Here is a 14,324-nt window from a genome sequence, read left to right as displayed (position 1 = left end):
GGATGAAAACAAACTCACTGCTAAAGTAAAGTCAGAGGGTGAAATCCCCCTTCTACCCAGATTCTTCAGGGCAGTTGTGAACCCGAAAGAAAACCGTGCTTTCATCTATTACAAGTGTTTCGATTTGCATACGTTGCTCCAAAAATGACACATTCTATTTATGTTCACGGAAGCCACAACAGATATAAAGAACACAAGAACACCATTTGGCAGAGCAAATTCCCAGCTAGAAAAAAACACTACTTTTCAATGCAGTCATCACCATTAGCTGTGCATTTTTGCCAGCTACGATAAGAGCCTGTGTGCTCCACTCAGAAAAAATCTGCACCAACAGAGAGACCCTCTGTTTCTGTCACCATTACTGAAATGCATCATCCATCGCCTCACTGTGCTCAAGTCCACTGTCCATAAATGTTCAGCAAGCAAAGAACATCAGCAGGTGCTATTTTTATCAGTGGGGAGTTATCCGTTGACACATTTCTGCTTCATATGCACTTCTGTGTCAAACACTATTTTGTCACACTGCCCCTCTGCTGCCATCTCTTGCTCAACAACAAAATATAAGGGAATATTGGCAGGAAGGTTCAATCTCCACTCCATACCGGCAACAGCCACATCTCTCATTGTAGATCAACATAATAAAATAGGAGGCATTACTTTTGGAGCAGCCCTCTTAGTTCCACTGACTTCAACAAAGCAAACATTTGATCAAACTATAACTTGAAAGAATTATTCTATTTCATAAGATAAATTGACTTAAAAGCAACTTCCATTTGATAGTTGCTCTAAAATAAATAGATACTAACGGCATTCCTGCTTATGTCTTTGGTGACCAGATTTTTCTAAGATCCAATGGAATACCAAGAAATTGAGGGACTACAAGTCTAATTTTCAAAACAGGAAAAAACAACTATGAATACATTGCTGCTTCATTTCCTCAGCGTCATGTTGTCCCGACTAGGACTTGACTCAATTCCAAACACCGTACCAATTTTTCAATTCTACTCCAGTAAAAGTAACTTAATTGATTCATTGCTATAAGCTGTGTGAATAAAGATGGGAACCAAGCTAAGGTTAATAACATGTAAAGGCTATATAGATTTATCCTAAAGCAACGTTTACAAGCAACATCTAACATTACTTACGTGTGAAGTAGTGATATGCTAATGACAGGTGTGTCTTAATTCTAAAATCAAAACAAGATTTACACACTAGCGTATCTTCATGAGTAACCCTTACTCACTCATTGTAAGAGCAGTAAGAGCAACTGCTGTAGGGTAAGCACCCTAAATAATGCTCTGGCACCCACTGGGGTGTTGGTAATACCTGTGGGCATCCAAAGATTGGAGGAGTCTAGAAATAATTGTTACACAGTTAACATGCTCCTTGCTTCTCATCTTTACCAAATAAAACTCAATGAACCTCAGCTTCTAGCATGTTTCACAGATCATTTTGTCTAGATAGCACTTAGTGATCACACACAGCTTCACAGTTTAAAACAATTGTTTCTGTTATGAAGCCAGTATGAGCCATTACCATCTTCCTCCTATACTGCCTTAATTGCACGCTCTACATAAAAGATGAGTCAGTTTGAAAAGCAATAACTTAGTGGATTTTAACAGAGTAGAATTCAGAGTAATAGTGTTTTCGTTAGCTGCGCTTTTAAACTGTCAACAAAGTCAAAGCAGAAACGTGATTGCATCACGTGAGGAGAGGAGCCTGAGCTGGCATGGGACACGCACTGAACTTCACACATCTGCCTTTTGTTTTCATTGTTAGCTTATAAGCTGTGCAACAATTTGTGTCAGACTATACTCAGTTTGGCATGGCAACAGTAAAGCTACAAGTTGCTACATGAGTTAGGGAACTGTAGCTAACAGAGCATTCTATGTTACTTCATCAGTTCATGTGGTTGCATTATCTACTTTAGAATGCACCTGCAAAAGAAAAATGGGTTACAGTAAATTTGGTTCACCTGCTGAATTGAAATTTTCTGATTTTTTTTAAATTACTTTTTAAAAACTTGGGTGGAAATCACTCCCTAGCGCTGGTATTGACATGCAGAAGTTAGGCGCCTGTTTGTTGAAAATATTCTCAATAAAAATGGGTTAAATATTGTACCTAATAAAAACCCTTCCAAATTACCCTCTGATAAGAAGACAAAGCATAAACATTCCTTGTAGTGCAAAACAAAGAACATCACTGCTTACCAACACAGTCACCACTCGCAGAACCACTCCTCGCATGTTATTCTCCAACTTCCTGTCTGTTAGGGACCCATTCAGACCAGTGATGGGATTCCAGCAGCCAAGCTGAAAGAGAAGGCAGAGGTTATTTCCGCGTTGCCCATAAAACCGCGCATTCCTCTCAGGCACCTTCAAGCAGGAGTGTAGGAAATACACAGAATTCCTTCTAGAATCAATGGGACAGAAAGTCGGATAAGGGTTTGCACATGAATTTATCTCTAAACTCCAAATGAAGCAATTAGGTATATCAGTTTGTGCCTTTAAATACCAGAGTGTAATGGATGACAGAATCCAGCATTTGGAGGAATATTTATTGCTTTTGAAGCGCTCGGCAAGAATTTATTGCGTGGAGGAATATTAATAGAAAATAATTGAAATGTGGTAAGGCTGTAAAAAAAGAAAAAAAAAAAAAGGTACTTCCACCTGACTTCCACTGATACGCTAATTGGAGAAATAATAGCGACCATAATTTCAATGTGCTGCCTGCTCCAGCCTGTTGCTCCTAGTGGAACTCTAACAAAAGGGATTAACTACATTTAATTAAAACTTATATTGCTCTTTGGTAATGAAATAGCAGTGATTTTTAGCCAGGATAAAGATTCCATTTAAAGATGACTAAGAAAAAGACACATAGGCACACCAGAGTGCTGAGAAAGGACTCCAACAGATAGTGGAGAGGAAGGAATGCAGCTACGAGATGCTTTGCCCCGATGCTATCGTATCTGATGGCTTTCTACGGATAGAAGCAGCTCAGGGGTATCTGTAAGACTAACATCCTTTTAGTCTGATCAGTAGATAATGAACTCTAATTTATTTTCTGAAGCATAACTTCACTACATTCTTACGTGAAGGTAGATGATTATTTCAGATACAGAGAAATTAATTAACTGGCCACTCATCTGTTGGTCACATGTACAAGCATCACCAGTCTCATTTTTAAAACACAATGCAAAACTCATCTGGCCTCTAAAAATATCGGCATTAAATTCAAAAACCAACAGAACAACTGACTCCAGCAGACCTCAGAGTCAGTTCTGCTTACTCAGTACCTCCTCCACATCATTCCTAGCTATTAACGGTTGTACCGAGGGATCGCTGATGTTCCAGATCCTCATTCCTCCTCTGCCAGAGGTGTCCAACAGCTTCAGATGAAAAATCTAACAGCTCTAGCGCATTACCAGTAATAGTGCTCAGTGAATGTACTGTATATTTAGGCACCGTACACTGTGTGGAATAAATCACTGCCATACTTATAAAGCAAAGTATTCCTCAGTCTCCATTTTTATTTGTTTATTTACGTATTAGAAACATTGAAAACAAACTAAGTTCAGAATAAAAGCACACAAAATTATTTCAGAGACTGTCATTCTCAGTCACATCAAGACACTAATTAGAAGTTGGTTCAAATTAGCATATCCAAATGTGTTGAAAGCCTAATTACCATGGATACCGTACAGTCTTTGCCAGACTTTTGTGAAGAACCTTCGTATCCTTTTGAGGTTAAAGTCCATTTTCAGTTACATACATCAATGTGTACATATTAATATAGTGAAGTTTTCAGCTTGGATCTTTTTACTTTCTTAAGCAAAAAAAAAAAAACCAGCGTAACCAATTGCTACAAATTTAGCAGTTTTCCTTTAAGATGACACATTTCATTTTCAATTATTGTTCATCTAATTTCCAGTTCACTTGTTCCTTTATGCAGCACAGTCATGATGGAGACGAATGTGCAATGCCGTGCCAGTAAAGTCAAAATTGATTTTGAGTGGGAGCTGCTTACTGTTATTAGGCAAAAATGAATCAACATTTATTGATGACAAGTTCAGCATGTCTCTGCAGCTAAAGCAAATGCTAACTTTGCTGAAACAGCAAGATGGGAGCTGTTGTGAGGCTTCCTTTACAGCTTTACCTCTCTCTTTGCTGTTTCTGCAAAATATCTGCTGCTATGTTTATGTCCTCCTTTTGTTCTGTCTCTGAGAGTTGAAAGGAGAGACTAGATTTGACAGATTTAACAGAATCTCAGATTAATTCAAGTTGATCCGTGTAGAAGAATATGGACAGCTACTGAGCACAGTACCTGTCTTCTCCGTACCACGTAAATTTAGCTATTTATACTGCTTTGTACTTCAGATGAAATTCCTACTAATTAAATGACAGTGTTTACTCCGCTACATTCTGATGCAAAATGATGAAGATGGAAGAGCTGACAGTGAGCTGCCTCATTTACTTTCCAGTTTCCAATCTCATCCCACTTCCCAGCTTGTTACCCCTGCTACTATAATCATTAGTGAGGGTTTGCCTCTGCTTTTTCACTGGCAAAGACAAAAATTTGACCTCCTTTAACAAAGGTGCTTCATTACTAGAAATTTTTGCCTCTATGAACTATGCGTGTGGAAGGTCCATAATTTGTAATCAATATAAATCTATAAAAATCTATATTATATTTCCAGTTTCCAGACACAGATTTATACAGAACTCAGCATGCTAAAGTCTATAGTGTCTCCAAAACAGAGCTCATAGGCAGATTTTTTTCCCCAGCTTCCACATTCCAACACACAATTCAAATATTCTGTACTAAATCGGTGGACTCTCATGAGCATCCTTGAGCTTCCACCTTCTTTTGGCAGTGTGACATAAAGCTTTAAATTTTGTCAATTAATTGAGACAATTTGGTGGGCTGGTGAGATCACAGTTGAGAACAGACACACATAATAGTTGAAACCAGTGTATGGGTGCGAATGCATTACTTATGCACACTGATGATAATTACTTGAGATCCTATGGAGTTCTATTGGTTAAACTAACAGAAAATATAGATGAACCAGTCTGAACTCAGACTGCATGTACACAGCAACACTGCAAAGGAGTAGAAAACACTCCAGAGAAGTTGCAAAGAAAATATGAAAGATAGAAAATCATTACACGTGCAACCAGAATCAATTAAGACGCCAAGACTAGTATCGCTCCTTTTTCCTTGATTTCCTTGGCCTCCTTTAAAACAAACAAACAAAAAGCTCACAAGATGTCAGTTCTACTACAAGGAGTACGAGAAAACATTTGCAGTGTCAGTGGTCTCCACAGAGCATTTCTAATAAGCTGCTCCGTTAGAGGCACATATCAGAGCTGATTGCTTGTGCAAACACCACCCTCCTTGCCTGCAGTTCTGGTACGCTCTTCTCAGTTTTCACCTTGGTCCAACCTGCTGTTGGAACTGATATTTTCTGAGTTAGGACTGCAGGAGAAGAAATATTTGTTAAGAACACCCACCTCCATTTCAAAATACAGTAAATTCAAGTAAATAGAAGAGATACCACAAACCTCTCATGAGACAGCATTCAACTCTAAATTCCAGGTGTTCTGGGAAGACTCAAAAATGGAATACACAGCAAAAAAATCACAAAGACACTTTTCTGTTATTATTGTGTGACTGGTGGATTCAGCATTTTCAAAGCTTGTTGGACACCACTTCAAGCAAAATTCAAGTAGGAGTATATGAAGACAGCTTTGCAGAGAATACGCCTGATTACTCTTGTAATACTAACATGATGGAAAGTACAGCAGTAATAGCAGGATGACACAAACCAAAACTGCAGCAAAGGAGGACAAGCCCAAACGTAGCAGCCACAGACACGAAAACAAAGGGAGAAAATTTGCTCACCTTTAAAAGGCCTCAGATAAGCAGGCATCTCCAATGAGAGATCACCACCTCTACTGCCAATGTTTAAATGAGGTCTGGGAAGGGGTGCATCCTGGCTCCACCCATGCCAGTCACTTAGGTACACTGTATGCACCTGAGCTCCCCCAGGTTGGCCCTTCCTTCCCACCAGGTGCTTAATCGCTGCTTCAGGCTGTGACTTAACATCTCCACTACAACTCTTGTCTCATTTGGGATTTAATATACCTGAGTAACTGTGAAATCAGAGACCAAATCACAGGAGAAAAGCCACAAAATATGCATTTTGTCTGTTGTTCAGATACTGCGAGCAAAAGTTGAGGGAGACGCTCTTTTACCTGAGTAAAGTTCTATTAGTTTAGCTCCCCAGCAAACATCCAATGTCCAGTCAGCCACATCTGTAAAATGTCTGGTGGCCATGGGTTAATCAGTGTTCTGGTAATCCTGGCAGTGATAAAAAAAACGAAGACTGGTTTTGCTCTCCACAACCATTTCCTAATGCATATGGTTAGCTGGAAGGATGTGCTTAACCTCACTGGAGCTTAGGTAATAGCAAATAATAAGTTGTTTGAATCAATAGAAAATACTGTGTTTAACAAATTGTATAATGTATAGCAGCACTTGTAATAGCTAAATTCGGTGTAAGGAAGCTATATAATTACTTTTTACTGCATGTTTTATTGTTCTGTCTCTGGACTAGAAGGAATGACTCGCCCCTAGACTCACTCTACTGTTTTCAAGATGTGTTAGGAGCATGTGAGCACACAAGTTCAGTTTTAAATTCAGAGCCTCAAGGAATATAACTGCAGCTCTCCAAGTGCTCAGTTTGTTTTATTAGCCTATCATAGACAAGCACAAAAGACTTAAGTATGGATTTCTTTCATCAAAGCCAAAGCACACAATCAAATAACACAGCTAATAAAATGCTTCACTTTGGAGCTTGCCCAAAACTCCTCAGTTTTTTGAACAGAAATAAAGAAGCTAATGGAAATCTACCTGCTGGTAATGTGCTGTTTGTTTTCCTTCCAGCTTTTGACTTAGTATTTTCTCAAGGCTTTGTGCACCCAGACTTGTGCCAGAAATTCTAACTGAAAGTTTTGCACCATTGACAAATATAGGGAGAAAAAAGCATACACTACGTAACTGCTCTCACACCTTGCACTCTGCTTATGAAGGACAGCTCAGTGCTTAGACCAAGTTTCCAGAGGAACTCTAGTGGTCTGATTTTTGGAAAGCATAATAAATCACAACATCTCAAAGGTAATGAACCATTTCCGTGAGCTAGTGGTGTCATTGCAAAGTTCCCTCCCTTTTTTACACCCTTCATCTCTAGCCTATTTGCACTGTTACTACCTTTCCTTTCATTTGAAATTTGGTGGTTTTAATCCATCATTTCCCACTACTAATTGTCTTCTCTTTTATTTTCAGAAAACATCTTTTTTCCTTCTCAGGTCTTCTGTGTGTATCCAGTACTTTCCCAGCAGCTCATAACCTGTAGTTATCTTGCTCTTTCCTGCATTGCAATTACTCCTGTAATTTCGCTGTATATATCCAGCACACTTTCTTTCTTCTCTGCTTTTCTTTCCCTTGATCTTCTCCTGTGTTTCCAATGACCTTTTTGGATTGGTAGAGGGATCTAGATTTTCTCCTGGATTGGTAAAGGGACCTAAGATTTTTCTTGCTTTTACTTCATCCTGCTTTGACTTATCTTTCAATCAGTTTGTGCCCCTTCTTTCTCTTTAGCCCTTGAATCTCCTTTTCTCTCAGGTAGTTTCCTCTCCCAGGAAAATTCCCCTCACCTCCCGCTCCCCCACTTGCGTTATGATGGACACAGGACTTAACTAAATACATTGAAGTATGGCCTTGCTTTCCTCTTTCAAATTTTTATCACTCCTTTTCCCCAAAATACTTATTTTGCCTTTTCCTCAAAGATCCAAACAGGGATATTAAGGGATCAGATGGCAATCTCTTTCCCACTGCTTCTGTATTTTGATGGAAGTCACACAGTCAAAAGAGTCTCTTTGACCTAGATATCATCCCTTTGCTGTCTGATAGATCGACTATCAATTACCCAGTAAAATCTCCCCTGGAAATCCCAGTGGTGCCTGGGGATTGCCATGACCCCATGCATTCACAGGGAGAGCATTGGTATTTCTTTAGTGGTGTAGTACCACTGCCCATATTACAGAGAAAGCACATGCTTACAAGATACTAGCATGTTCAAATGTATTTTGAATGGTAAAATGACCTTTATAAGGAGGTGAGTTTTGCTTTCTATTTGCTGAAAATTGAGGTAAGAATGCAGTGGCCGGCAGCTGGAATTTTCAGTCAACAGCTGTAGCGAAGCCAGTAAACACCCAGACATTATCATAGAACCTGACTTGGCAGTATATCACCAAGAAAACACAGTGCACAGGAGAAGATGAGAAGGATAAAAAAATTCACTGAAGATACCAGTCGTTAAATCTAACATCTACTTAAACACATTGTATTTTTTTTTAACAGTATTTTTTTGCTGTCTGGAGACAATGTTACCACCTCATTATAGTTTATTAGGTAATATAAAGTAACTTAAAATGGCATTATGACATCCTTCCTCCTCCAAATAAAGAAAAAGCATTACTCTTCCCCCAACATACGTGTTTATGCTGTCAGAGTAAAATTCATTAATATCGTTGTCATAACACATGGAAAGTTTGCTCACCAATGTCTGGACTAATCCAGGGAATTGAAAATACCAATTAAACTCAGGTTTGTGGGCAGATTAAATACACCCCGTTTGATTTTCAAATGGAAAATATAATTGCTTTCTCATTAAGAATTTTGAAATTTTATACAGAAGTCTTTCATCTAAATCGTGCAAGTTCTAAATAAAGCAAAGAATAAGTAAATAGATTTATAACTGAAGTTTCTGCATTCTATGCTGATACATCCCTACATCATTACGAAATCAAAGAGGAAAGTACTCAGTACATTACACCATGACATATAGGACTCTGGTACCATTGAAAAACATTTGATCAAGCCTTATCAGCAGCAAACAATGAGAAATGCTATTTTTCACTGAACTGCACAAATCTCCCTCTCTACTGTAAATATCAAGATGTGCAATGCACATTTCAGCTTCTCATCAATTTCCTGATAGCATATGAACATTCAATAGACTCTCAGCTTTTCCTTCAGCTCACTAAGATGCTTTTTGGGGATTTGATTTCTTAGCAAGGCTATGACATAGTGGAATGTATTTGCACTGTTGCAGGACTTAAAAATTCTGGGGGCAGTGTTTTGGTTTTTTTTTTTTTTTTTTTTTCATTTTTTGCATTTTTTTGCATTTACAGTGAATCAAAATTGCAATAGTGTAAGACAAACCCAACACTATTTTACTATTTTATTTGGGCCCCTCACTACAAGAAAGACATTGAGGCCCTGGAACATGTCCAGAGAAGGGCAACAAAACTGGTGAGGGGTCTGGAGCACAAACCTTATGAGGAGCGGCTGAGGGAGCTGGGATTGTTCAGTCTGGAGAAGAGGAGGTTCAGGGGAGACCTCATTGCACTCTACAACTTCCTGAAAGGAGGTTGTGGTGCAAAAGGGTCTGGCCTCTTCTCCCAGGCAAATAGTAGGACCCGAGGAAATGGCCAGAAGTTATACCAGAGGAGGTTTAGGTTGGACATTAAGAGAAACTTTTTCTCTCAAAGGGTGGTCAGGCACTGGAATGGCCTGCCCAGGGAGGTGGTGGAGTCACCATCCCTGGCAGTGTTCAAGAGGCGCCTGGATGAGGAGCTACGAGATATGGTTCAGTAGCTTGTGGTACTAATAGGAATGGGAGGGTGGTTGGACTAGATGATCTTGCAGGTCATTTCCAACCTTGTGATTCTGTGGGTTTCACAGGTTCTTACTTAGAGAGAAGTGGGTTTAGTAGCAGGTCCAATAAACCACAGAAAGGAATCTTTCAGAGCAGAGCAAATTGGCCAGACTTGAACACCTCGCTTCCGTAACAGAGTGCTGGCTGGCACCAAGTGACTTGGACATCTCCACTCTGCATTGCAGTCAGTGTGGTGAGCAGGCATGCGGGGAAGCACGTAGGATTTTTCTGGATGACAATGAAAAACTCCTTTTGAATGTAACTACAGAATTAGCGGTCTGGGAGTCAGTTCTGAAATGAGCATCAGTTTCATTGCTCTTCCAGCTGCAAGAAAAAAGAAAGGCTCCAGCCCAGGAGCTAAATAACAGACCTGCAATATAGACCTGTGTACTACAGAAATCTGTGCTTGTATTAAAGAAGGCTGACAAGGAGTGATGCGTTTAAGTATGCACAGGGCCCAGTGAGGGTACAGAACATCCAGATGGATCTCAGTGTTACCTCTTTAGCCCTGTTTTTGAAGTATAAAGGAGGTTATCATACCACTACTTGCACGATGAATTCTACATCTGATTATCTTTTCATATGAAGCAAAATGTTATGAATTCTAATTTTTTTTCAGATATAACATATGGAAATCTTCCCTTTCCTTTGGAAAAGGATTTTTTTTTTTTTTAAAGGATTTTAAATGACACAAAACTCCACTGCTACTTATTCACAAGCAGACATATTTGTATTGATTTGAGCTAATCAATGCTCCCTGGGTAGTACTCCTGCACTGGTTTTCATGATGCATGAAAAACAAGAGTTGCCTTTGCAGGACTTGGTAAAGCATGGCAAATATTCCTAGAATGTACATACCATGCAAATATATCATTTGAAAACCTTGAAGAGAAAACTACCTCATTTTCAAACTTATGCTTAACATATTTGACATTCCATGAAGTTCTTCACAATGAGATACAGAATAAGACAGACAAAAAAATAAAAATAAAAATAAATATATATATATATATATATATATATATATGGAAGACGATGATGTACTGGCATGAAAACACTTCTTTCAGCTGCCAAATATGAGGCCTCAGAAAGGCTGAAATTATACTACTTTTGTTCTAAAGAGCACATGCAACTCACTATCTTCTCACACACATTCACTTCTCATTACCAATGTGAGAGACAAAGGATTAAGTACAGAGGTAGTATGAGAACATGCTCCACTGTCTGCTCCATATGATATACCTATCTTAAAGCATATTTGTACCTGTCTAGAAGCTTTTCAGACTTATGCCACTTTAAAGAAGTTTGCACTCTCTGTGCAGCACGGAAAAATTTGTCAGTCCTCCTTAAGTGTAGTACAAAGAACGATGTGATCTCCTATTCCTACATCTCCTACTCACACATGCCAGCGCAGTATGATTCCTAGGGACATGAACAATAAAATACCTGCTCACAAAGCATCAATGCTGACCAAAAAATAACGTGAACACACTCAGCTGACGGAAAACAAGAAATTCACATGAAACTTCTGCCAGCTTAACTCGTTTATATTTTTACATGCATGTATCAAAACACTCCTGAAAATGTCTGAAGAATGAAAACCTTTGGTGAAAAAGCTGTTATTGGAAAATAGCCTTCAAGTTCCTCGCTACAGAGAATAAACATGGCAGTGCAACAAGCACAGCACTAGACAGTAAACTGCTATTCGTTGATTCCACAGGTTCCTGTGATGCTTAAATGAGAAATGCATAGATTAAAACAATCTTTGCTTACACACGGATCAATACTTCACTCCTAAAATCCAAGATTTATTTTTCCTGTTGGCAGAAAAAATAAAGAGGCTTACTAAGTTGGATATGTCACTGGCTTACTAGCTTGATGCTGGCTAGAAAATCAAAGAACATTTGATCACTGATATGTTAGAAAACAGTATTCCAGTATAACCCCTGCTCACAGGGTGTATGGCTAATGTCACTGCTTTGAAGTGCGTTATGGACAAGGTATTACAAGTGAAGTATTTGATCGTATTTTTTTGAGAACTTGGTGGTAAAGAAGTTTGTGGAGTGGAATTTTTCACCCACTCCCTCATTACGAAGCAGTGATCAAGCAGAGTACTTGTACCAAGCAACAGCCTGGACTGTGTAAATGCACCTGGTGGATAAAACCCACAGCTAATAGGCAGTCTCCTGTCTTCTTTAAAGGAAGTACCATCTTCTTCTTCTAAAGGGTGTTTTCACACCACAGACAGAAAGGCTGGGTGTAAATTTGAGAAGATGGTCATGGCCGACACCAGGGTTGTGAAAGCATATGTTTTCCCATGAAATGCAACTGCAATGAGAACACACACGTTCAGCCACACTAATAAATGTCAGGCAGGTGCCAAGAGTGCACAGGCAGACCTTCAGCGTTAGGGTTTTGGCACTGTGTCATACCAGGGATCTGTCTCACCATGGGGTCCAGATAATCCTTTCCCATATTTTCACTTCCAGATGATATCAGCTCCAAATGCACAGGCCTTTTTTTAGCATCAATAAACCATTACTAAAATTATGTATGTATTTACTTCTTTGCTAAAGCCCCTGACAGAACTATTACACTGATAACCAAACGTTAAACTGATAAGAACCAAAAGCAATTTCCTCTCTAACTAACAGCACCAACCTTCAACACAGAAAATACATTCAGCTTCTTTTCTTTCACATACCACAGGACATAATTGCCTATAAGAAAGTCTGTCGTCAAGTAAGACCTGTGCTCCTGCAGCCTTCTGATGCCCTCAGTGACCCCAGAGGCCACCAGGTAAAGTGTAATTCTGATTGCACAGTCTTTCTTACTGGCAGTGTACAGCATTCACAGCTGAAAGCTGGACTATACAATAGACAAACTATTAAAATCTTGACGTTACATTTGCATGCATTACATAACGCGTTGTTTAAGGCAAGTTTGGAACTCAAGTATTTACTGCTAATCAGTGCTTTGCCAAAAAGTAGCCAGACCCCAGCTAGATCTTCCAGAAGCAAGTTCCGACACATTCAAGACACTATTTTGTAAAAATGCCAAATATTTCTACATGTTTATTATTTACTATTGTCATGGAGTTAACTAGATCTATCTATGCCCACGAACAGGGCCAGTAGACCCCTGGGCCCTCTCTGGCCCCACAGAATGGGAAGGGAAAGGGAAAAGGAGTAGGGAGATGAGAGCTAGGCTCAAGGAAGGAAAAAAACAGCAGCAACGATCTATGGAGGAAAACTTATTTTACTATTTTACTTATATTATTTTACTTATTTTACTTATTTTACTACATTCTGGAATGCAAGATAACACGATGTAATACATAATAATAATTGAAATTGAGACTAATAAATAAATAAAAAAAAAATAGGAGAGAGAGAAAAAGTTCCTGAGACCAATTCAAAGCTGAGAAGTTTGGTACAGCTCGGAAAGCACACTCCAGCACCCCCCCTGCAAGGCAGTAAGTGACAGCTCAACCAGGAGAGGGCAGATCCCATGACTTCTGTGATGTACAGGGACAGGTACCCACAATTGGAGCATTAACACTTCAACTCCCAGTGCAATACATGATGTTATGATGTGGAATGCAAAAAATGAAAAATCAGAAAACCATGACAAGTATTGAAAAAATAAAAACACAACACAGTAAACACTGGGGAGGCCTGAAAAGGATGCTCTGGTAATTAGACACAAAATCTTTGAGAAGTGCTAACAAAAACAGTTGCTTTGCTTTATCCATGAGCTGGACCAAACTGGCAGGTGAAGGATTTTGGCATAGGAAAACCCCAATTTTTGGATATAAAGAATAAACATTTCTAATAGATTCTTCTACAGAACTAAAAGGACCACCTGATTGTGATTTTAAAAATTAATTGCTTCATACAATATAAGCATTTGCTATTATTATGGTAAATAAGTTTGTCAGAACAATCTGCCCATCATAAACTTATAAATGGCATATAATGCATAGTAAAATACTTAAATAAAAATTTGTGTGAAAAATAATAACACATAGCTTGACCGATTAGAATCATAGAATCATAGAATCACCAAGGTTGGAAAAGACCTAAAAGATCACCCAGTCCAACCGTTCACCTATTCCCAATAGGTCCTACTAAACCATGTCCCTCAACACAACATCCAGCCTTTCCTTGAACACCCCCAGGCTCGGTGATTCCACCACCTCCCTGGGCAAATAATAATAATAATTATAATTATAATTATAATAATATAATATATATTTATTATTTTACTATGATTCTGGAATGCAAGATAACACGATATTATATTATATATTAATATAATATAATATATAATTATATAATTATAATTATAATTATATTTATTTTTATTATAATTATTATTTGGCATCTAATAAGCCCTCTCTAGAATAGCTGAATCGTAAAATACATTTTAATACAAATGAAAATCACATCATTAATGACACTGGAATTTGCCACAGAAAATACTTTAGTAATATATCTTAGTAATTAAAATTACAGAAACACACGATAAATCTAAGTTG

General features: G+C 38.5%; 1 protein-coding gene across 3 annotated transcripts in view; it reads right to left on the bottom strand.

Annotated features, from left to right (window-relative positions):
* The window catches only part of GRID2 (glutamate ionotropic receptor delta type subunit 2), a 685,707-nt gene that overhangs the window by 138,652 nt on the left and 532,731 nt on the right, over positions 1 to 14,324 (bottom strand). For all 3 annotated transcript variants that reach the window (XR_006178913.1, XR_006178914.1, XM_042871543.1), the window contains exon 9: positions 2,211 to 2,312. Coding sequence is in view for 1 of the 3 variants with exons in the window: in XM_042871543.1 (XP_042727477.1) it covers positions 2,211 to 2,312 (102 nt within the window). In the remaining 2 variants the exon portion in view is untranslated. The remainder of the gene's footprint in view (positions 1 to 2,210; positions 2,313 to 14,324) is intronic.

Source organism: Lagopus leucura, unplaced genomic scaffold, assembly GCF_019238085.1.
Source record: "Lagopus leucura isolate 7727_CA_CO unplaced genomic scaffold, USGS_WTPT01 Super-Scaffold_100004, whole genome shotgun sequence".
Taxonomy (NCBI): Eukaryota; Metazoa; Chordata; class Aves; order Galliformes; family Phasianidae; genus Lagopus; species Lagopus leucura.
This window is presented reverse-complemented; position numbering and strand designations above follow the sequence as displayed.